Source organism: Rhinolophus hipposideros (assembly GCF_964194185.1).
Source record: "Rhinolophus hipposideros genome assembly, chromosome: 1".
Taxonomy (NCBI): domain Eukaryota; kingdom Metazoa; phylum Chordata; class Mammalia; order Chiroptera; family Rhinolophidae; genus Rhinolophus; species Rhinolophus hipposideros.
Window position 1 is genome coordinate 73,890,742 of NC_138047.1, and position 24,656 is coordinate 73,915,397.

General features: G+C 34.4%; 1 protein-coding gene across 10 annotated transcripts; it reads right to left on the bottom strand.

The window, feature by feature from the left end:
* Positions 1–6,419: 6,419 nt before the first annotated feature.
* Positions 6,420–24,546, bottom strand: TRMT10A (tRNA methyltransferase 10A). 10 transcript variants are annotated; one of them, XM_081026759.1, is made up of 9 exons: positions 23,990–24,201; positions 17,542–17,691; positions 17,215–17,411; positions 16,178–16,340; positions 15,365–15,436; positions 14,262–14,336; positions 12,197–12,346; positions 10,337–10,442; positions 6,420–9,152 (listed from the first exon to the last, which is right to left on the bottom strand). In XM_081026759.1, exons 3-9 carry the CDS (start codon positions 17,397–17,399, stop codon positions 8,884–8,886), a joined length of 1,020 nt encoding a protein of 339 aa, XP_080882885.1. In that variant the 5' UTR covers positions 17,400–17,411; positions 17,542–17,691; positions 23,990–24,201; the 3' UTR covers positions 6,420–8,883. The 10 variants fall into 10 exon arrangements, with proteins under 10 accessions (XP_080882885.1, XP_080882883.1, XP_080882881.1 ...); XM_081026757.1 differs by lacking the exons at positions 17,542–17,691; positions 23,990–24,201 and adding an exon at positions 24,416–24,546; XM_081026755.1 differs by lacking the exons at positions 17,542–17,691; positions 23,990–24,201 and adding an exon at positions 24,416–24,546 and having other exon boundaries at positions 6,420–9,170.
* Between the last annotated feature and the right edge of the window lie 110 nt (positions 24,547–24,656).

Here is a 24,656-nt window from a genome sequence, read left to right on the forward strand (position 1 = left end):
TATTCTTTCAGTGTTCTGCTGGATTCTACCTACCAATTAACCAATCATTGTTTAGAACGCTTGCTCAGTATTCAAAAGAGATAGTATAAATTTGTATAAATTTGTGTTTGTATGTGCCTTTGTGCAATCTTAATGATAAAATTTATATCTCACATACTATGTGTCAGGAATCATTCCAAGCACTTTAGATATGGTAACATTTAATTTTCACAGTAATTATTTGCAGTAGCTACTATCATTATTCTTATTTTAAAAAAATAAGACAACTGAGGCACAGAATTCTATTCGTTGGGATGGGATATACAGTTGTAACAAATGTCATCTTGCAAATACAATAGAGGTTTATATTTCCCATAAAGGTCCAAAGTGTGTATTTTCATTCAGCAAATGACTTTGCTTTCCTTGGTGCTTCAGAGACCCAGGATCCTTCCCTATTGTGGCTCAACCATCACTTAGGGTTTCACTGTCAATTGCATCCTGCTGGCAAAAGAGGAACAGAAGTGGAGGAAAGTATTAACTTCTTATAGCTGCTGTAATAAATGGCCACCAATTTAGTGGCTTAAACACAAATTGAATCTCTAAACATTCTGGGGGCAAACGTCCAAGATGGGTCTCAATAGGCTAAAATCAAAGCCTTGGCAGGGCTACATTCCTTCTGGAGGTTTTAGGGCTGAATCTGTTTTCTTGCCTTTTCCAACTTCTGGAGGTTACCCACATTCCTTGGTTCGTGGCTTCTTTCTCTCTTTAAAGCCAGCAATGGCTGGTTTGAGTCTTTCTCATAACACATCACTCTGATACTGATTCTTCGGCCCCCAACTTCCTGTTAAGGACTCTGTGATTACATTTGGCTTGGATGTATGTAAGTTATACAAGATAATCTTATCTTAAAGTCAAATGATTAGCAATTTAACTCCCCCTTACCATATAACATCACAAGTTCCAGGGATTAGGATCTTTGTGAATGGTGGACGGTATTCTGCCTTCCACAAGGAGGGTACATCTGCTTCAAGTCTTGGCCTTGAAGTGGTCAACGTCACTTCTAGTCACATTCCATGGTTGAGAAATAGTCTAGCTGAAAGGGGGCTGATAAAATTCTTAAGTAGGAATCATTCCAGCTATTAATACAACTATATTCTATGGAAAGGAAAACTGGATTTTAGCGGACAGTTAACTCTCTGACACAAAGGTTTAGTGACTGGTTTAAAATATGGAATCTATGTGCTTAACCACTAGGCACTACTACTGTGTATGAAAACCATACTCACATCATAGAGTTAATAACAACGCTTTCTCTCTCTCTCCTTTTTTTTCTGTTATGGAGAGGTTGCAATAGCATTACAGATTCCTTTTCCTTGAAAACTTGGTAAAATTCACCTATCAGACCATGAAGGTTTGGTGTTCTAGGAGTGGCAGCCCCTTTGACAATTTTATTTCTCTTATGATAACTGGCCTGTTTATAGTTTCTGCATTTTGAAGAATCAATTTAGGAGATTTTTATTTTCTTAGAAAAGTAGTCATTACATCCAGGTTTCCAAATTTATTTTCATAGAATTGAGACAGATTTGTCCCACAACTCTAAATTCCTATTTTTATATTACAATCTCGTTTTTATGTATTCATAATTTTTTTTCATTCAGTTAGCTAATAGCTTTTTACATATTACTATTGCTTAAAAAAAACAGGTCTTGGATTTAGTGCTATGTTCTATAATATTCCTATTTTTTATTTCATTAACATCTCCTTTCTCTCTTTTAGTTCCTGTAGGTTCACTATTTTTCTAATGTCTTGAGTTAAATATTATTAATATAGTTATAGTCAGTCATTCTCATTTATTAACATACGTTTTTAAGATGGGGTTTATATGTGGAATGCCATGTTGGTTCAATATATGAAAACCAATCTATGTAATAAACCACATTAACAAAATGAAGGACAAAACCACAATCACACCATCATCTCAATCAGTGCAGAAAAAGGATCTGACAAAATTTAATACCTTTTTATGGTAAAAAAAAAAAAAACCTCAATAAACTAGAAATATAAGGAAACTACCCCAAACATAATAAAAGCCATATGTGAAAAGCCCACAGCTAATATATTCAACAAGGGAAAGACTGAAAGTTGCTCTCTAATATCAGGAATAAGGCAGGTGCCATTCTCACCACTTCTATTCAACATAGTAATCAGACAATAAAAGAAAAAAAGCATACAAATTGGAGAAGAAGAAGGGGAAGAAGATAACTGAAGTGTCCATACTGGCCAAAAATACCTATATATTCAATGCAATCCTTATCAAAATCCCAATAGAAAAAGTCATCCTAAAATTTGTATGGAACTTTAAGGGATCCTGAACAAAAAAGAAAGAAAGAAAGAAAGAAAAACCCCAAAGTTGAAGGCTTCACACTCCATAATTTTAAAACATACTACAAAGCGACATTAATTAACATAGTGTAGTATTGGCATAAAGATAGATCTATAGACAAATGGAACAGAATAGAGAGCCCAGAAATAAATCCTTGCATACATGGCCCAGTGATTTTCAACACAGGGCCAAGACTACACAATGGGGAAAGGATAGTCTTTTTCAATAAATGGTGTTGGGAAAACTTGTTTCTAGATGCAAAAGAATAAAGTTATCTTATACTATCAACAAAATAAACTCAAACTTGATTAAAGACCTAAATGTAAGACCTAAAACTATTAAACTCCTGTAAGAAAACATAGAAAAGCTTCAGGATATTGGATTTGGGCAGTGATTTCTTAGACGACGCCAAAACAGAAGCAACAAAATAAAATATAGATGAATAGGATTCCAACAAACTTTAAAACTTCCTGTGCTATATACACACACAAAAATCAACATAGTGAAAAGGCAACCTATGGAATGGGAAAAATGTGCAAATCATGTGTTCATAAGCGGTTAATAACTAGAATATATAAGGAACTTCGACATCTTAATGACAGAAAAACAATCTTATTTAAAAATGGACAAAGGACTTGAATAGACATTTCTAAAACACAGATGATTAAGAAGCATATGAAAAGATGCTCAACATCACTAGTCATTAGGGAAATGCAATCAAAACCACAAGGAGAGATCATTTCACACACATCAGGATGGCCACTATCAAGAGTAGAAAATAAGTGTTGGCTAGGATGTGAACTTTGAACCCCCTGGATTGTTGGTGGGAATGTAAATTGGTACAGCCATTATGGAAAACAGTATAGCAGTTCCTCCAGCAGTCCCATTTCTGGGTATACCTATCCAAAAGAATTGAAAGCAGGAGCTCAAAGAGATATTTGCACACCTGTGTTCATTGCAGCATTATTCAAAATAGCCAAGAGGTGGAAGCAATCCAAATGTCCTTCAACAGATGAATAAAGAAAATGTGGTTTATACATACAATGGAATATTATACAGCCTTAAAAAGGAAGGAAATCCCATCACATGCTACAACATGGATAGACCTTGAGGACAATATACTAAGAGGCCAGTCACAAAAGGACAAATACTGTATGATTGCATCATATGAAATATCTAAAGTAGTCAAAATCATAGAAACAAAGTAGAAAGGTGGTTACCAAGGGTTGGTGGGAGGGGAAGAGGGAATTAGTGTTTAATGGGTATAGAGTTTCAGTGCTGCATGATTGTAAGTTCTACAGCTCTGTTGCACAAGGTGAATATTCTTAGTACTACTGAACTATACACTTCAGATGATTAAGATGGTAAATCTAAGATGGTAAAATTAATTACCATAATCATTAAAAAACAAATGAAAAAATATGACTTGAATGGCACAGTTAACAAGCTTCATAAAATGAGGTTCCCCTCATTTTAAATTCTCTACAAAGAGTCTGTGTAAGATGATTTATTTGCTTTTGCTATGTCTCACAGAAATGCCCATAAAACATTTGGTCCTAGATTTTAAACACTAACTCAATTTAGTTATAAAATTCTTTGGGGTTGTAAATTTTTTTGTTTTGCTATTTTTGGTCATTTTTATTTATAGTCATTTCATACAAACTTTCAAATGTATTGACATGAAGTACTTTATAATATCCATGTTTTCAATTTAATATCTCCATTATTAATTTCCATATTATATGCCTTCTCTCTCTACCTCTTATAATTTTTTCTTGTTTAATTTTGACAGGTTAATCTGCCTTCATCCTTTTTATTGCATGTTTTACTTTTAATTATTGCTGCTGTTATCTTTATTTCCTTCTTCCAAAATTTCCTTCTTTCCTTCTTTCTGCTCTTTTTTTAACCTATTAAATGCATAACTCAATAATGCTAGTTTTTCTTCTTTTTATAACTTAAGCAATATAGGCTATAAATTTTCCTTTAAATGTTGCTTTAGCTACATTCCACAAGTTTTAAGACATATTGTTTCATTAAATTTACTTCCGAATTTTTTCTAATTTTCATTGGTTTCTTCTGTGACCCATACGTTGCTTAGAAGAGATTTTTTGTTTTGAATTGTCAAACATACGATGTTTTTCAAACTTGTTTTCAAATGATTTATAATTTAATTGCATTGTAGTCAGATGTGACCTGTAAAATGATAACTCTGATTTTCTTGAAGGTAACATTGAGGTTTAGCATATGGTCAATTTCATAAATTTTTTATATAATTTGAAAAGAACGTGAATTTTAAAATTGTTGGATACGAAGTTATATATTCAGTAGAACAAACATTGTACTGTTCAAATCTTATATATCCTGTCTAATTTTTATTTGTGCTTGATTTATCAATTACAAAGATGTTATTAAAAGTTTCCTATCATTATTGTAGGTGTTGTAGTTTCGTGGTCTTTGTAATTTTGTCCATTTTGATTCATACATTTTGAAGTCTTGTGTAAACATAGTTTAGAATTTTGTAATTCATGACCAACTTTATCTCTAACACTGATTTTTACAATGGACTATCTGACATTAAATAAAAACATTCCAGACGGTAAGGCTTTCCTCCTGTTCCACAAGCTTATTTTATACTTTAAGGTATTATTGTCAGAGAAGTTGCTTACATTGCATCTACTTTGGGGTCCAATTTTCCATTGTGGAAAATCTCATGTAGAAACTTCTTTGGGCACCTGAAAACTTTCGGCTCATAGAACTTGACATATATCAATGATATATCTTTTTAAGTATAACATTTACATCTCCCATGTAGTTATCTTTGTCCACTTGAGCTGCCACAGGTTGGAAAGTATGAATCAGTCTCCTATACTAATGCATTTCTTACTACCTCATGTAAATTCCTTACGTTTTTTTCTTAATGAACTTGAATACTATGCTATTTGATGCATATTCATAACTGTCAGATTTTCACTAAGGACTGAATCTTGAAAATTACAACATGTCCTTCTTTAATTGTAATGTGTTGAACCTTATCCAATGTTAAAATTGTGACTTCTTTCTCTTTTTATTAGCCCAATATGTCTTTCTCTATTATTTTCAACATTGCTGAGTAACTTTATTTAAATACAGCATTTATTTAAGTTTTGAGCTTTTGTACAATCCAATTTGAGTGATTTTAGACCACTTGTATTATACTTGCTGATAGGAGATTTGGTCTTATGTGGTTATTGTATTTATATTAGCATTGTTTTTATAGATTTTAAAAAAATGATTCACTAAATGATCTGTCATTTCCATATTTTAATGAATATGCATTTTGGTAATTTAGAAAGTTTGCATTTTCAAAATCTTATCTAAGCCTGGGGACCTCAGAAAGTAGAGTGTGAAACAAAGCATATTACTACTTTTTTTAGTCAGGCAATGTCAAAAAGGAAGAGTAAGACACAAGGGAAATAAGGCAAGAACTAAAGGAATGTCAATATGAAAATGTATTGTCAAGATAGCTGCAGCTTGGTTTCAAACAGACTTATTGCTCAATCCAAAGAGAGGATAAATGGGATAACATTTCCACTTTACAGATGAGGACACTGAGACTTTACAAAGGTTGAATAAGTTGCCCAAAGTCACATGACTAACAAGTGGCAGTGCCATCATGTAAGCCTACTCTTCCCACTAATAGTATTATCATATGATTGTCACTGATTCCTTTCTTCACATTTCGTAACTGTCTACTATCCGTGATTGGCAAGGAGCTAGGAAAACAGAGACACATCTCTATGCTAATTGAGATCAAAATTTAATGAGCACTATAGGCCACTGGTAATTAATTATAATCTCTGCCTTTTTCATTTTTTTACAACTGTTGTCTGTACATGTTCTCCATGCTCTATGGACAATTCTTGCCTTTCATCTACAGCATCTCAGTGACCCTTTCCATGCATAAATGAAATATCACTTTACTTTATAATTGTCAGTAATTGGTGGGTTTCATAATTGTTCATTCATCTCCTAAAAACATTCCTTCAGAACTACTTCCTTTTTTTTTTCTTTTCCAATTTTGAGTTTTTTTCAAATACTCCTAGATGGCAACACACTGATCTCTAAAAAATCAGTCTGAAGACTGCCCCTTCTCTTAAGAATGAACTTGCTATATAAAGATCATAGGTTTTTAAACAAATGAAATGAGAGAAAATCCTATTATTTCAGCAGACACATCTCCTTTTGAGGCACTTATTTAAACACTGAATTCCCTACCTTTATTATGTTCCAATACAAGTGACTTTACCATTACTGAAGTTTTAAATAATAAGGAACCTCAATAAACCAAAACAGTGTTGAGAGAAAAGAATACATTAAGAAAAAAAAATACTATTATTTAAAAAACCAAAATTTTAAATATCTCAGACATTAGTTATTTCTAAGGGTAAATCTTTTGCTTTCTTGTTGTTATCAGCCGAAATAAGATATGGACTTGTAGAGGATAGAATTGTGTCCACCTGAAAGATGTGTTCAGTCCTACCGGTAGTAGCTAGTACTTGTGGATGTAACCTTTTTAGGGAATAGAGTCTTTGTAGATGCAATCAGTTTAAGACGTGGGGGGACCCTAATCCGAAGAGTGTTATCCTATAAGAAGAGGGACATGCACACAGGCATGGGAGACAAGGGTAAAAGGCTGTATGATGACAAAACAAAGACTGGAGTGAAGTAGCTGCAAGCCAGGAACATCAGGGATTATTGACAACCACCAGAAGCTAGAAGGGGCGGGGGAGGATTCTTCCCTTACAGCCTCTGAAGGGAGCATCATCCAACCGACACCTGGATTCTGGACTTTCAGCCTCCAGAACTATGAGAGAACACATTTCTGTTGTTTGAAGCTACCCAGTTTGTGTGAATTTGTTATGACAGCCCTACGAAACTAATATAGGGCTTTTATAATTAGTGAAAATTAAACTATATAATGCCTGTAACAATTTCTTCCTATCTCTCGAAATTAAATTGTGCCTACTCCATATGGAATAATTTAAGTAAAAGGCATATTTCATGTTACTAAACCATACTCGTATTTGCTCAGAAAAACGTGAACCTTTGAAAAATACAACTTAAGACATAGCTTTGTTGTTCTAAAACTGTAGGGGCTTTTCTTTATGTATATACCTTGCTGACAGACCTTACTTTAAATGGAGAATTATAATAGATTACTACAAATAAAGCAATGAAAAGTGCTAGTGAACATCAATACTAAATCCAATCAACTTCCTACCAAATGTGTATATAATCTGAGATGCCAATGAGTAAAAAGAACAGAAACTTCATTTATCCATTCAGTGAAGGCTTCTGAAGCCCTACTTTAGCTGTGACAAAACAATTGCTTACTTTAGACATAACTGCTCTACACTACTGGTAGGAAACTGAAACATCTCCTTCCCTTGCCAATGTCCTTATACAAATGTTTAGTTAAGGATATTTGCATTTTATGAAATTCAAATTCCTTAGTATTGTTCAACACAATCATTCACACAAATAAAACACATACATGGCAACTAAATCCTGTTTATAACTAATAACAGAATTATACATGATTTGGACATATGTAGGCATATGCATATACAATTATGCATATTTTCATACACGCTTATATTATTTACAGACATATACATTTACATTAGCATGATTATATGATAGTAGGCAGATGCACATATAAAGTTAACCTTATTTATTTTAAGGAACATATTTAATAAAAGTGCACATGAACGGAAAAGCTAACTGCTGAGAGATATTTCTTCTTAAATTTAGGTAAAAACAGAACTGATCCTTCAACAGCCTTTTAAAAATAATCTAGCTTGAAAAATTAATTTTGTAACTGAAATAATTTACCACTAGTATTTGAATTAAGAAAATATATTAAAGGGATTAACTCTTCAGTGATTGCTTTAGAACCATGAAAAGGCATCACAAAGGAAAAACAGAGACAGGCTCCATAGTCCAAAAGAAATAAATTATTGACTTTATCAATTCAATACTTCTTCTTAAAATCACTATATTCCTTTAAAGCTATTAAATTCAATAAAAAAGCGCAAATAGAAGGTAAACTCCCATACAGAACATTTTGGTACACTTACAGGAGATTTATAAATATCTGCCTCCATAAATAAGGAGGCAATAAATCCGAAAGACACTGACATAAACATAAAATAATAAAACTGAAAGGTCAGAAGGCACTGAAGGATACAATACAGTAAATGAGAGAATGAAGGTTTCCCAATAAAGTAAAATTCTCAAAAAAAACTTATTTGAGGCCTAGAAAACTATTTTTAAAATTAAACATTTAAATTTTATGCAAAAACAAAAAGTACTTTATTACAAGGGCTTTATATCACTTAGTTATAAAAAAAAGTTTTAAAAATTCACAACAGAAATAAGAGAAAATGAAATTCTTTTCCAATTTGAATATTCTATGAAGTGCCTCATTTTCTCCCAGTTTTTCCTTAAACTAAAAACCAAAAGGAAAAAAACAGACGACATCAGTGTGGTACAGAGTTCACTGTAGATTCAGTGCTATTTTCTTTATTCTGCTTTTCTTCTTCATGTGGTGAATCTAGTTCGTTTCTGCTATTTTCTTCCTCACTGGAATCATTGTCCAGTCTACCCTCAATCCTGGCAGACTCCTTGTCATGGGAAGAACTTTCACAGGCTTTGTCTGTGGCAACAGCTCCTTTCCGCTGGGGTAAGACAGTAAAAAATGCTTCTTGCCAGTCTCTTGTTTCCAGGTATTCCAGAATAATCTCAAACACTGAAACAAAGACAAACTCTACATTTCTTAGCTGAGTTCAACACAATGTTGTATACTGTACTTTAAAATATACTGCTTTTGTGTTAAGAGTACTAGTGTGTCCTAATAATTATTTTGTTCTGATCACTTTCTCCTATTGGTTATCAGAGCCAACTTGTGCCAAAGTTCTCGTGTTACCTCTTCTTTAGCTTCTCCTCCTTTCAGTCCTTAGACTCTCAGAGGTTCAGCATTATCGCTTCTCAATTATAGTCAACAGAGAATCTTTGTTTCCTTTCTAGTCTTTATCACTTTCACTTCTTTATCCTTATGTTCTAATATAAAACTAGACCAAAAATGTTAGGATTAATCTACATTTCTTCTATCAGTCCTATAAAGAGCCACTTACTCTGCAGGAGAGTCTTGCCTGCTTTTCACATTAAAGGTAAAGAATATTAATATTGTTGCCAAAGTACTCACATATTAATATATTGTTGAAGGGTTAATCTTGATTACTTATGGAAAAGTCATTCCCATTATCTATCAAAGGTCTTAGAAGAAGTTCTGTCCTTGAATCAGCAAGTTCATTTCTATAACTCCCTAGATCCTGCTATCGTGCCCAATGAACAGTTGTGTACTAACAAAAGTCTCTACTAAAACAGGTTTTAAAAGCAAAACTCCAAATACTTAGGGTCCAAAAATATCTATTACAAAGTTATTTATAATAGTAAAAAGAAAACAATCAACAACAGAAGAATGGTTACATTATTGTATATTCAGATGATGGAATATTACATAGCCATTAATGATTCAATGACATGGAAAAATATAATGATAAATGAGAGGAAAACGTCCCAAATTAATAACATTTTATGCAACAGAGTAAGAATCCAATTATGTAATAAATACTATTATATACGCATAGGAAAAGAACTGGAAGGAAACACACCAAAAAGTTGATACCAAGTATCCTTGGGTAGTGAAATTATAGCTTATTTACTTTTCTTTATACTTTTTGCATTTTCAAAATTTTCTAACATATGCATGTATTAGTTTTATATTGAACCAAAGTAAAAATGATTAAATTTTATAATTTTATAATATCTCCACCAAGGTGTGTATGTTCTATTTGTCTAAAACGTAAATGTAATGTTATTTTTTACAATGTTCACTCAGGTATATTTTCAATTTTTCCCCTTATAGCTTACCATGATTAATTGCCAAAACTTTTCTACTATTCATCTTCACAAAATTTCCAAGGGGGAGCTGTGCATGATCAATTCCATGATCTGATGCTTGTTTATATGTGAGTCCCTAAAACAAAGACACTATAACTTGAACTAGAACAGTACGTAATTTTAACAAAGTCTATGACCCAATACATAATTTTTAGAAAACACTTTAGTTCAGAGAACATTATCTGAAGAAGTGGTGTGTGTGTGTGTGTGTGTGTGTGTGTGTGTGTGTGTGTGTAACTGCTAATGTGGAAATATCCTTTTGACAATTAGTATAGTCAGAATGTTCAGGGTATTTGTTTTAATCAATTTACAAGTGAGGAAACCAAAGACATTATGTTCCCTATACTGTCACAAAGCTCCTCAGTGGCAGAACTATAAACTATAGGAAAACCTGGCTCATGCCTCCTGACTCAAATACCTTTTCACCATTCCACACTGCCTTTCTCTCAGTTTAAAATACTCAAACTGAATTCTGAGAAAAGCACCTTCACTCTTCCCATGAACATAAAAGATACACAGACAAAACTATGTTTCAATCACATAACATAAGATGCACAATAACAAAGACAAATTAAATAAAAAGCTGAATTTAAAAACTTTAAAAACTTCCTATAAATTTAATTTTTACCTTTCTGTCAATTAAAAAAAAAAAGTTGAATATGAATTTTCTCTCTTCTCAAAATTAAAATCTTTAAAGCCTGGGTCTAACCAGAACTGAGATAGCCAAAAGACAGAGTACAGGAGAAAGAACTCAACTTCTCAACCAGTAATTTGCATATTTTAGGGATAAGTAATTAATAACAGATCGAGGCAGGTGCTTTTAAATACAAAATTGTTTTAGTTCAGAGAAACATACATGAAAGAAAAAAGTTTGGTTCTACATAAATAACAAAATAGAATTTTTCCACTAAGAAAAAATAAAAAGGCTAAAGATCATCTTGATAAAATTCCCTCTGATGCTACAGAGCTGCTCTGTCCAACTGCAGCCACATGGGAATATTTAAACTGATTATAATTTTTAAAAATTCTGTTCCTCAATTATGCTGCACACATTTCATGTGCTCAGGAGACAGAGGGCTACCATACTGGACAGGATGAGATAAACACTTCCAGCACTGCAGCAAGAAAGTTCTGCTGCACAGTGGTGCTATAGAATAATAACGGATTACTTCAGATTATTCTGCTGACAGTACTTCCTCAGATACTTAGAAACCATGCCTTTTCTTTAGCTGGGTTGAACTTAGCATATTGCAAAACAGCTAGCAAAGTACAAAATGATGTTTGCTATTAGAAAGTATATTTCTGTAATTTTTCATTTGAATGAGGATAAAAAGGTGAAAAAAGACAAAAGTAAAGATATAACAGAAAACACATCCCATGAGAATCACATTATTTAAAATATAAATATACCAGTTTTGTTATAAATTTTACCAGTGGCCTAGAAATTGATTAGCAGCATCATTTCCTATCAATACAGCACATCATTTACGCATCTGGGCTATGGAACAATCTGCACGCTTTCAAATAACTGCTCTACCATCTACTGCTATTGATTGTAGACTTCATTTCTCTAGGCCACCAGTTCCTCATGTGTAAAATGTAGGTAATAATAGAACTGACCTGACTGGTTTATAGTAAGGATTAAGCAAACTAATATATGTGAAATGCTCTGCTCAGCTAGAAAGGTGATTGAAAGACAGTATGTACTCAATAGAGATCAGCTTTCATCAGTATTATTATTAACACCAAGAAGTATTATTACTCCCATTGAGAAAAATGAGGTATCAATTTTAAGTATAAGCAAAAGCAAAAATAAAAACTTAATAGTACCTTGTGATGGTTGTGATCTACTAATCCTCCAATCACATAGGCCTTTGATTCATCTAATTCCTTCAGTACATTTGGTGAATCTGATGTAAGATAAACCAGGTCTTCTTTCTTTATGAATTCACTATAGTGATCTGGTTTGATATGGATATCCTTTGAGACACATGGGGAAAGATGTTATTAATTAATAGGATTTGAGGAAAATTGGCTAACAGTCATTTTGAAAAGAAGTGAATCATGTGAAAGTTTGAAATAATGTCATTACCATGCATTTTTTCAACTCCTTATCACCTCACACCTCAATTAGTTAAGTAGCTGCCTAATGTTATTTCCCTGTCTCTAGCCTCAGATCCCTCCAATTTAGTTCCATATGCTGATGGCAGAATCATTTTCTAAAAACACTACTTTCAATGTTTTATCTTTATCAGAAAGATAAGATTCAAACCCCTTAACTTAGTAACTCTTTCCTGAATATGGCACTAACCTTAACTTTCTAAATTTATCTCTGTTCCAACAAAACAAATGCAATTTGTCACGTATTTGCTCACACAGTTTTCCAGCCAAAGAATGCTTTCTCCAGTAACTTTCTCTCCATCTACATGAATTATCAAAAGGAAATGGCTTGTAGATTTAATAAATTCCATGCATCTGTTTCTACAAAGATACACATTTGAAATCTGCACCAAAATTGTTAGGTCAGAGGTATAAAACAACAGTTGGCAGTCAGAAATTTGCAAACTATCTTGACAGAATAAAGGAAATTGCATCGCCAGGCTCAGATGACATTTACCCAATAATTTTTAAGGGAAGAAAAAAATTAAGCGGGAGACCTCTCACCTAAAATGTATAACCTATTGATTAATAAACAGCCACTTTTCTGGAAAATGTTATATTTTAAATTAGAACCCTATGCTTAATTTCAGGTCCCAAGAGGGTATTGAAATTAGAAACCAGTGAACTTATGTCTCCCTGGAAAGCTGGTGGCATAAATAATAAATTTAACAAGCCACAAAATAACTAAAAGTTCGCCTATTCTAACATATTATTTCTTAGGGAAAAAAAATGCATGACCATAATATTTGGTAAATGTATTTTAAAACTTAAAAAAAGCCTTTAAAAATAGGCTATTAATAAAATAAATGCAGTCATTATGAGATTAGTGTGAGAGGAATAGTTTGTCATGGGGAAAACTGGCTTTGAGAAAAAAAAGAAAGTACAAGAATGACCCAATTATTTATCTGAATACTAGGTTAGGATTCTTCAGGGATTGTTACTAAACTAACAATCTATTAGTCATCTTGGCAAATGACTGAGAATGGTTTAGTCCTACCAAAAAAAAAAAAAAAAAAAGTGAGCCACACATGTAATTTTAAATCTTCTAGTAGCCACATTAAAAAAGTGAAAAGTAAGTGAAATTAATTTTAATAATACATCGGATTACCAACAATATACCCAAAACACTGTCATTTCAAAACATAACAAATATTTTTTAAAATTTCAAGGAGATATGTTATTCTCTTTTTTTCTGTACTAATGTATAATTTCACATTTATAGCACATCTCAATTCAGACCACTCACAGTTCAAGAGTTCAACAGCCAAAAAAAAAAAAAAAAAGAGTTTAACAGCCACATAGAAACAGAATGCAAGTACATTTCCAAATTCTAGAGTGACTTCACTTTAAGAAATAATGTATTTCAGCCAGTTTGCTGGGTAGAGACTGTATAAAGACCTTTAAAATCTGTCCTTTTTTAAAAACTGGTGGTAAAAAATAGCAAGTGATGGGGGGAGGGGGGTTCACAGTATGAGGGATATAAATGATGAACGTCTAAGTATTACCTTGTTTTGTACACCTGAAACTAATAAATAAATTAATTAATTTAAAAAAAATAGCAAGTGAGATTTAATAAGCTCAATGACAAACTAACAGATATCTCAGTCTATTTAGTTAGCTTCTCAGGGTTTGGAGACTGCCTATTCCTGTATCGAATAGCATTATGTAGAATTTAGGTTAAAAATGTAGACCTTTAAGCATAAATATACTTGGAATTAAGATTTATTTTTATTACCTTCCAGTTGACCCATCCTTTGTCATTTTCATCCATGTTCTTTTTCAACTGGCCTCCATGGCTTGTCAGGTAAAACTGATAAAAGATAGAAAGAGAGCAAAAGACTATTAAAGTACAATATTTTATTTCCCTCATACACTCATCTGATCACCAATGAAACACAAAAAATATTTTCATTGTATAAAAACTAAGTATGTGGTATGCAAATACAAGAATGAATTTGTCATAGAAATGACATGTTTTCTGTATTTCATAACCCACTAACTTCCTTATTCCACTACATTTTCATCCCATTTTTCAAGCGCTATCCTCTGCTTCTCAATTGATTACTTTCCTACAAATTACCTGCTTTCATGTCAAGTTTCATTCCCTTTCTTTTGCCATCACTGTTACTTTTTACTAGTCAAAAGTCTTCATAAGTTTCCTTTGATTCTAAACCCTGCCACCTATTTCACGTCTAATCAGGGTGAGAAGAATGCAAAATGTAAAAATATAATATTACGATCACTTGATAAAAATACTTAACCACAAACATTAAGAGTTCCTGGTTCTTAACATTAGTCAGCTAGTGTTAATTTTAGGTCACCCAGAATTCAATCAAATTCAGTAAGAAAAAGACCCTACTTTCAACAGCAGGCAACTAGTCTCATAAAGCACTCCCTCACTAGAGTTAAGGAAGTACCCTTAAAAATTATCAGTGACTCCAAATCCATTAAGTAGAAAGAAACCTACCAACCACAGCATCATAGCACATGATCAGGCAGGGGCAGTTCCCCAGTCCCCAGAATGGAAGGAATGAGAGCTGAGAAACTGGCATGAAAGTATGTGTCTATCCTTCAGTGAAGATGTGTAACTACACAGCAATGAGCAAAACTGTGCAACACTGATGATGACTGAGCTGTGACTGAGAATGACATATATGAAAAAAATGTTTAAAATATTTTACTTTATTTTTGTAGAAAGTAAAACGTTTCAAATAGGCATTCTGTTCTCTAAGGAAGAATATTTGTAAGATTCTTGTAAAGGCAGTTGGATTATCTATGCCTTTTCCCAAGGAAGACATAAAAGGAAACTGGAATCTGTTTTAAATTCCTGACACATACCTGCACAGGATGCAGTGCTCGTCGATTTTCTGCATAACATCGTTGAATCTGCTTATGAAGTTTCTTTATGTCCTATAAAAGAGTGCAATTTTTAAAGCAGCATTTTTAAAATCATCTATTGCTGTTCCACAACCTCAGTGGCCTGGAATAAGCAGAAGGGATAACTAGACAAGTACATATTTTTCTTTTGAAATACAAGTCCTTTCTAATAATTTCCATTCAATTTCCTTACACGCTAACAAAATAATTACTGTAAGTAAAATCAATACTCTGTAAATGACTCATTATTTCATATTTTGTATACATTTAAAATGCTAGTTCATGAAAACATTTGCTCTTCTTAAGAGTCAGCAAAAGAAAAAAAAGTGCCATATTACTATTATCGTAATTTACCAATGGTTTGGAAAGTAATTAAAGCATGTTCTCTTCACTAGCATTGTTCAAACAACCAGGTTTCTCAAATTATTAAATAAGAAATAATTCTATTAAGCCAATCATATTTTTTATTTTCTTATTTTTGATTAGGATAAATAACAAAAACACTCACAGACTTTCATGAGTAATATGCAATTATTGAGTTTTATAATCTAATTACGGTGTCTCTCTCCCTATGTTAATACATATTCATGTGCATATGCAGATACATAAAAGCATTTTATTAGCTTGCTTAATTTAGGGGGCACAGATTTTGAAAAACCTGATTTAAGATGAATTTTAGTACATAAATTTATATCAAAGTGATATTACATATTAAAGTAAGAATTATTCAGCTTAGTTTACCTACATGATTTTTCTGACAATGATTCACGATACCTTTAATAACATCAAGCTGTCAAAACTACAGTCAATGATAAGGCGAAGTGTGCTGTGAACAACATCTCTTCGAATACGTTTTTTGTCATTTCCATTTGAGTTTGATTCCAATTGACATTGTCGCTCTAATTGCTTTCTCTTGCGTTTTTCCTTCCGCTTTTGTCTAAAATTAGTAATTAAAATAACTGTTATTTGTATATTCAGATATTTACAAGACTCTTTTAAATAGACAATTACTTTTTTAAATCAACAGGCTGAATGAACCACATGAAATTGCCACTTCTGTGGACCAAAATTGGTCAAATGCCAGCAACTTTATATAGTCTACCTAAACGCTTTAGATAGGAAGGAAACGAGTTTGCAAAACATTATAATGTTTTCTACATAAACCCTAACTATACTACTGATAAATTAATTTTATCAGTATCAGACTAAAGTAAGAAAACTTTATAAATACAGTCTGATGAATTTTACTTTTATCATTCTTCCCCTACAGGATTTTCAAGCAACATTTACATGGGATAGGAAAAAAGCAATAGTTAGTGAAAAAAAAAAAAATCTCACACATTTTTTCTGTAATTTGCATCAGCTATAGTTTATTTTCTCCCAGCAAATTCTGGCATTATGAAGTAACAGCTTCAGCCTTACTTCTCGACAAAACTTGCAGTAGTTCTTCTAGCAAAATCAATGTTAGGCCCAAATTTGATCTTCCTGTGGTGGTTATTTTTGTTCCATATCTAGGACATAGATGCTAATTATATCCCTTTCCTAAGTCAGTTATTTCAGAAAATGTGCTGCTACTCATAATAGGTTCTGGGTGAGAAAAAGTGGACGGTGTAAAATTATCAACACTGCTAAAAAAAAAAATTCAAAGCATACAGTTTTAACAGCCAACTGATAGTGTTGGCTAACAATACACAGCCGCTGTTTTAATTAACACAATTACTTTTAATGTATCAAAGGACTAGGAAAGGTCCAACATTCCATATTTCTGAACATTTTTGAACATATTTCTGAATACTCATTTTGAAACATACTTGCGGAGTTCTCGTTGTTCTTCCCATTGTTTTTGTTTTATTAGCTTCTTCATTTGTCGTTTAGATATTGGTTCAAACTCGTTACCTAATCTTGTTTTCTGGCTCTCCTCCTGATCTTCACTTAAGTCTTGGTTTCTTTCAACATTACAAGTCTCACTAAATGCTGGCAACTTCTCAGATGACATTATGTGATGCCTCTGAAAAATGCATGAACAGATGATTCATAAACACACATAAAAGTAAAAAAAATGACCAGTAGATGTGATTAAGAGTAAACCGTATCAATATGCATAAGAATGCAAATTTAGAAAATTAAATGTCATTTACTGGCAAAGATCATGTGATGAAATGGGTGCTTTCATATACTTTTGGTTGTCATGGCACAATTTTTCCAGAAGGCTACACAGATCTACGTTTCAAGAGCTTTAAAATGTTGATACCCTTTGACCCAATAATTTATTTCTTTAGAATAAATTCCTGTAAATGAATCAGAAATATACATAAAATTAATGCAAAAGGGTATACAGTAGTCTCATCCTTATCTGCAGGGCTACATTCCAAGATTCCACTGGATGCCTGAAAAGGCGGATACTACTGAACCCTATATATTTTGTTTCTTCCTATACATACACCTATACATACACACCTATGATAAAGTTTAATTTGTATGTTAGATACAGTAGAGTAATAACATAAAATAGAAAAATTATAATATATTGTAATACAAGTTATGTGAATTTAGTCTCTTTCTCTCTCTAATAACCAAGACGGCTACTGAGTGACTAATGGGCAGGTAGCATATACAGCGTGGATATGCTGGACAAAGGGATGATTCACATTCTGGGTGAGATGGAGTGGGATGGCACTAGATTTCATCACGCTATTCAGAATGGTACGCAATTTAAACTTTATGAATTGTTTAATTCTGAAATTTTCAATTGAATATTTTTGGACTGTGGTTGACTGACTGTAGGGTAACGGAAACCATGGAAACCAAAACTGCATTGGGGGTACTACTGCATGCACTGCAGTGTTATTTGTATCAATGAAAAATTAGTAAGTACTTGAATGTTAGCAAAAGGGACTAAATAAATTACAGTTCATCTATAAGATGGACTGAGAATACTCAGAAGTCAGTAAAAATCAAGCTTCCCCAAATTATTTAGTGATAAAGGAAAATTGTTGTTAAATCAGAAAATCAAAACAAAAAACAATATATACTATGTCCAATTCTGTTTTAAAAAGTATACATACAAACATGTCTAATTCTTACCCATGATCTTCTGCATTTTCTAAATTTCATAATGTAAACATATTGTCTTATAAAAATATTATTTTTAGAGCGATGAAAAGCACCTGTTTTCAGTTATCTTTAATGCTACAGTATGATGGAAATGTTACTTTCATTATCTAGGTGGACACTCACAATTGGTTTTTGATAAAAGATATGCTGTAGATTTACATATTTTGAGCAGTGCACAAAACAAATTTGGTTGCCCTTCCCCAATAAATTTCATTGTTAATATACAATACAATTGTAAATATTCCACTCTAGTCATAATTAAAAAACAAAATGCGTAAGTTGATTCTATAATCAGTTGTGGAACGCTTAGGGCAATCTCAAATATCTTTTTTTGGATTTAAGTACCCTCATCTATATACCGTGTTTCCTGGAAAATAAGCCCTGGCATGATTTTTTAGGATGACATCCCCTGGAACATAAGCCCTAATGTGTCTTTTGGAGCAAAAATTAATGTAAGAAGACCCAGACTTATTTTCGGGGAAACAGTATCTATTGCCTATAACTGAATTTGCCTTCAGATCAGTGAAAAGGGCTACAAATACTGAGATTTCTTTTCTCTTAATTAACCCAAAGCTTAAAACTGTATTTATCCCTACCAAAGACTAAGCATGAAGCTTGCAAATGTTCTATTATTCTTAAAGAAAATTCTACGATTCCTTCTTCTTAAAGAAACAGCTAACAAGTCTGTGCAGAGAAGCTATTATCATATCTAAAAGAAAAATCTCCACAATTCAGATAGTAGGACAAAACCTTTCAGAACATAATTTAAGCAGTAATTTTATTATATGGTTCTTGATGTTTTTAAAAGTGCAATGTTGTAACAAGACAGATGGGGATAACTAAACAAGCTTAGTATCAAATTTTGACTGAAAGACAAGAAATTTTAAGTTATGTGCTTTGTGGGCTACAGCCAAAGCCCTGGCATTTCACTAGGTCACAAAATTACTAAGAAGGAGAAATAATTACCTGGTAAACCAAGTAAGAGTCCACAAGTTTTCCCTACACCACTAAGCAAATCGTATCCTCAGTTTGGGGAAACACCTCCTAGATACGACAACTCAAATTCGATTCTCCACTGGAAACTCCATGTGGGCAGGGATGATGCCTGCTTTTGCCCACGTGCTATATTGCCAGTAATAACACAGTGCCTGGCACTTAATAGATTCTTATTACATAGTGGTGGAATAAATAAATGAGTGAATATGATATTACAAAGGATTTTTAAAAGTAATGAAAATGTAATGGCTGTGTGTGAATGTCAGAGGGATAGTGGATGGGGGAAGGGAGGTTGACACTGCGTGAGGGATATAAATGATAAATGTCTAACTATTACATTGTTTTGTGCACCTGAAACTAATAAAAAAAGTAATGAAAATAGTAATTAATAGCAAACATTTAATTCTTAGTGTGCTTAAAAAAATTACCTAATTTACTCCTTAAAAATAACCCTGTGAGGTAGAAAGTATCATGTCTACCTTACAAAGGAAGAAGGCACAGTGAGGTTAAATAACTTGCCCCTAATTACAAAGCTATTAAACAATTCCTAAGAAACAAGTCAACTAGAACAAATTTAGCGAGTTGGACCTCTAAATACTTGTTGAATGAATAGACGAATAACATGATGGAAGTAATATTTAATCCCAGATCTAACTCTACTATCTCCCAGAAATCCCAAATCTTATTTAGAAAATGAGGGCTTCTAAAGAATATAAAAGCTATGCTGCTTCAACCTTGCTGTTGGAGGGCACTGACATTTGTGTCACCGAAAGGAGGAAAAAATAGCTCCAGTTTTATTCCTGTGCCACTAAATCAAAAATTGGGACAGACTTCCTGGAGATGGTTGCCAACAGCTCATGTTTTGAGGCACCCTGCCTCCCACTCTTGAAATACCTGACAATAGGTGATAAAATATAAAAAGGGGAAACAAAAATGGTAAGCCTCTCTCAAAACCCAAAACAAGTACTAGAATAGATACTATTCTTGCTGGGTCTGCTGTGCAAAGGCAGCTGGGAGTTTCTCTAGCTTTAAAGTAGGGAGAAAAATAATAATACAAGACAGAAGATGGGAGGCAATTTAAGATGAACCTTAATCTAGCATTGGGGGTGGGGCTCCTCCTTCCATGAAAAAAAGCCTGAAAACAGGTAAAATTAGACTAAAGTTTATACGAAGCTGAGTACTGGAGAGGAATCTGAAGGAAGCAAGACACAGCCTCTCAGCTACAACCTGGGCCAAGCCACTGAGGTGACATGAACTTATAACACTAAATGATTAGAATTCTAAATCACCTATGTAAGCTCTACTATGGACTGAAGGGCCATGAGTGGGAAGCCCCACAAAATCAGTAGTAGAGAGGTGGTTTGGAGAGGGGAGTAGTAATTCCAGCCAAGATGAGTCTACAAAGCAAAATTACAAAAAGAAATGATAAAAAAAAAATCAACAATCAGGAGATTAACTCATTCTACATAAAGTGAAAATAATAGGGTGATGTGAAAATGACTTTAAAATAAGTTTGGCTGGAACCTTTCAGAGATCATAGAGTAAGAACCACAAAAACAAAACAGGAAATGGGGACAAAAAAGCAGGCATTTTAAAAGCAAAACAAGAATTCACGATAAAGAATCTATTTGGAAATGAAGATAAGAAAATTTCAATAGATGAGACAAACTCCAGATTACCTGGAGTTTAAGAGGTAATGGATGGATTAGAAAACATCCTGATAATCTGACTCTGAATTCAGAGAAATGGAACGAAAAAATGATGTCAGAGCAGTTAAAAGACTTGAATTATAAAATGAGAGAAATATAGGAAAAAGGTAATTGAAGATAAATGTATAACCTTGAGTGCATTCATTAATTTTTGTTTTAAAGTTGGAAAATAAAGTAAAAATTTAAGGAATGGGAGACAGGAAATTCAATAAACCTGAAAAGATTAGAAGAAAATTTTACAATAAATGTGATCCCCGGGATCGCCTTTATTTTACTTCATTTCCATTGGTAGTGCATTAAATAAACCAGCAATGCATGTATCTAAAACAATCTAGGGTGGTGAAAACAAGCAAAACCTGCTCATTAAGCTAAATATGCAAACTTAAAAGAACAATTGAAATTCACAGGCGACAAATTGCTCTCTTCATGAAACAATAATATTTTAAGGGAGACTATTTCCATTAATCACTGGCATCATTTTCTGCTAGTTCTCTATTATGTTTAAAAACTCCAAGTATTGATTGGCTCTACATGAAAATTTGAAAATGTTATATAGAGCAATGTTACAGCTCATGTACACCAGGGGGAGCTTTTGCCTTTTCTATCTAAGAATTCTGAGTTACATTTAACTTGGACTATCACTGCATACTAATGTTTTTATTTACTTACTTTTTAAAATTTTTATTGGGAAATATTGGGGGAACAGTGTGTTTTTCCAGGACCCATCAGTTCCGAGTCAAGTCAGTGTCTTCAATCAACTTGTGGAGGGCGCAGCTCACTGGCCCATGTGGGAATTGAACCCACTACCCTGTTGTTCAGAGCTTGCACTCTAACCAACTGAGCCATCTGGCCGCCCCCATACTGATGTTTTTAAACAGACTATCAAACACATAGCAAGGTCATAGCCTAGTCAACATTATTATTATTTTTAAAGCTTTTCCCAATTACGAAAATGCACTGTAGTAAGTAAATTTTTTAAAGCTTTGATTAAGCCAGATACATGGAGGCATGGAATACAACAAAAAAGATGTTAGTTTGAGATCCTATAAATTATTGCTTACAGCACACTTTACATACAAGGATAGGTACCAACTTCCACTGCCTATAGTAAATAAGCAGTTCACTATGTACTAGCTTGTTCGGATTACCCGTAAACAAACATACAGTGTTTTACTAGGTACACTTGCTTTATTTTTTGGCCAGTTTATAAACTCCATGGCAGAGTTTTGCATTCCTCCCTCACATGCAGTAATGCTCTCACAGTACATTTTCATTCATTCAACTGTGTTTAACAAATATTTAAGAATATTTTGTGGCAACTGCAGAAGTATTTGTGTGAAATTTAGTTTATTTTAGCATAGAATTTTTTAAATGGTTCATTTAGTCACAGAAATAGGTAGTGTCACGTGGTCCTTATAAAACTAGATAAAGATGACTAAGGCCACTTGGTGTGGTACAAATACACTAAAAAATATTTCAATATTCCTTGTATTTCCATTTCCTAGCAGCTTTCAGCAGGGAGAGCACACATCAAAATCTGTAAATGGCCGAAGTAAAAAAAACAAAAAAAAACCCACCAAACTTTTATGGATTTTATTGATTGGGTTAAAAGTCTTAAGTTATGACACAGACTCCCTTCCAGAAAGATCCAAATGAATGCTTAAATAACTACAGACTGGAATTACATGACCTGAGAGGAGGTTTTAAGGAAACGCCCGGAGATTCCAAAGGTCATGCATCCAAGAAGTGGTGGGACCAAACCCAGCGGTTGTCCTTCTGGATTTGGCATTTTTTTCACCATTATTCTATCCTGGGCAAACATCAAAATAGCCAGCTATTTTATTTGGTATCTGAGGATCTTGGATCCCTATAAACATCGGAAGGGTCAGACTTGAGAACCAAAGCATTCCAAATTTCTCGTTACATTGATTTGAACCCAGATCTGCCAGGCGCCCAAGTCCATGCCTCTCCAGGGCAACATTTCTCTTGCTTTGGATGAAGTTCCAGGTTCTCAGGACACCTTGTAATGGGTCCTTACTTGTTCCCAGACAACTATGATTCAAGTGCGAGTCAATCTCAATTCTGCTTGGCTAATATTTTTTACCTCTTTAAAAAAATAACCTATCCTAGGATCTTGAGATTCTTGCGCTAACTTAAGTCAGACGGAAAAAGTCGAGAACCACATGACTTCACCGACACGTGGAATGCAAAACTGAAAAGAACAAAGGAACAAGACAAATAAAAACTCACAGACACAGACTATAAATAGTTCAGTGGTTACCGGAGGGTAAGGGGAGAGGGGGACGGTAGGAGAGCAAAGGGGGTCAAATATATGGTGATGAACTCTCCTACGGAAGAAGTGACTGTGGTGAAAAAGAAAAGGAAACCTTTTAAAATCCTTTTTCAAACAAGCCAGCCAAATCCGCAGCAGCGAAAGCACTTGGCTCAGCTGCCAGGCCCTTTGGGCAGAGGGCTGCGATGGGATAGGGAGAGGAGGAGGATTTAAAAAACAAACAAAAAGTAAGAAAATCGTCTGTTGCTATCCTTTTACGTCTCCATGAATGCCCGAATTTTAACGCTTAAAACATTTCCGTGAAATAAAGGAACACCTCGGTCTTCTTAAAATCGTCCTCAGCTCGCCGCCAAGGAGCCTAAAGGCACCTGCAGCAACTCCGCCCTGGGCTCCCCGCAGTTCGGAGCGCCGGGCCTCGCCAGCGCCTCGCGGGAGAAACGAGACGGGCCGGTTGGAGGAGGTAAAGCGACTTGCCCACGGTCTCCAGCCACCAAGTGGCAGAACTGGTTTTCGGCCTTCACATCGGTTTCTCCTCTCCCTTCCTTGTTTGGAAACTCACTCTTCCCCTACTAGGAACGGCATCCCGATCCCGGAGCAGACGTCTACAGTAGGCTCCCCACCGCGGGTGGGCACAGCCTCGCCCCACTCGGCCCATTAGGCCCCGCACGCGAGGCTGCACCGCAGAGGCGGGATTAAGCTACAGCCCGCCAATCAAGGCGCGTCTTGGAGGGCCGCGGGGGCGCACGTGTCTGATGTCACAACTGCCACTACCACAGCCCCACTCCCCGCTTCCCCGGAAGCCCTTGTTGCGAGTGGAGGGAGGCCCTGGCACGCACCCTGTTTGCGCCCGAAGGATACCAAAGGGTAGGCGAGCGCCAGGCTCAGTTCCAGGAGACTTACCGAGCTGAGGAGTTATCGAGGCACCTGAGACCACGCGCAGAAAGCCGTCCTGGAGTGGTCTAGACACCGCTCACGAGTCCTCCTTGGGAAACTTCAACTCCCAGAGGCAGGGGCGGTAGCTGCACGTAGGCGGCTACGGCGTTACGCCTTACGTCATATACCCGCGCCAAACCCAGACCCTCAGGGGGAGGGTGGGGAGGGAGTACGTGGGGCGGGGTCAGGCGTTAGGGCTTCTGTGGAG

Bases quoted from the DNA above. Each gene is read 5' to 3' on its own strand.
- TRMT10A (XM_081026755.1), bottom strand. From the start codon at position 17,399: ATGTCATCTGAGAAGTTGCCAGCATTTAGTGAGACTTGTAATGTTGAA. The intron at 14,337-15,364 runs GTATGTGTCAGG...ATCTTTTATCAG, and splicing joins GAGCACTGCATCCTGTGCAG to TTTTACCTGACAAGCCATGG. The intron at 12,347-14,261 runs GTAATAAAAATA...TGTGTCTCAAAG, and splicing joins AAGGATGGGTCAACTGGAAG to GATATCCATATCAAACCAGA.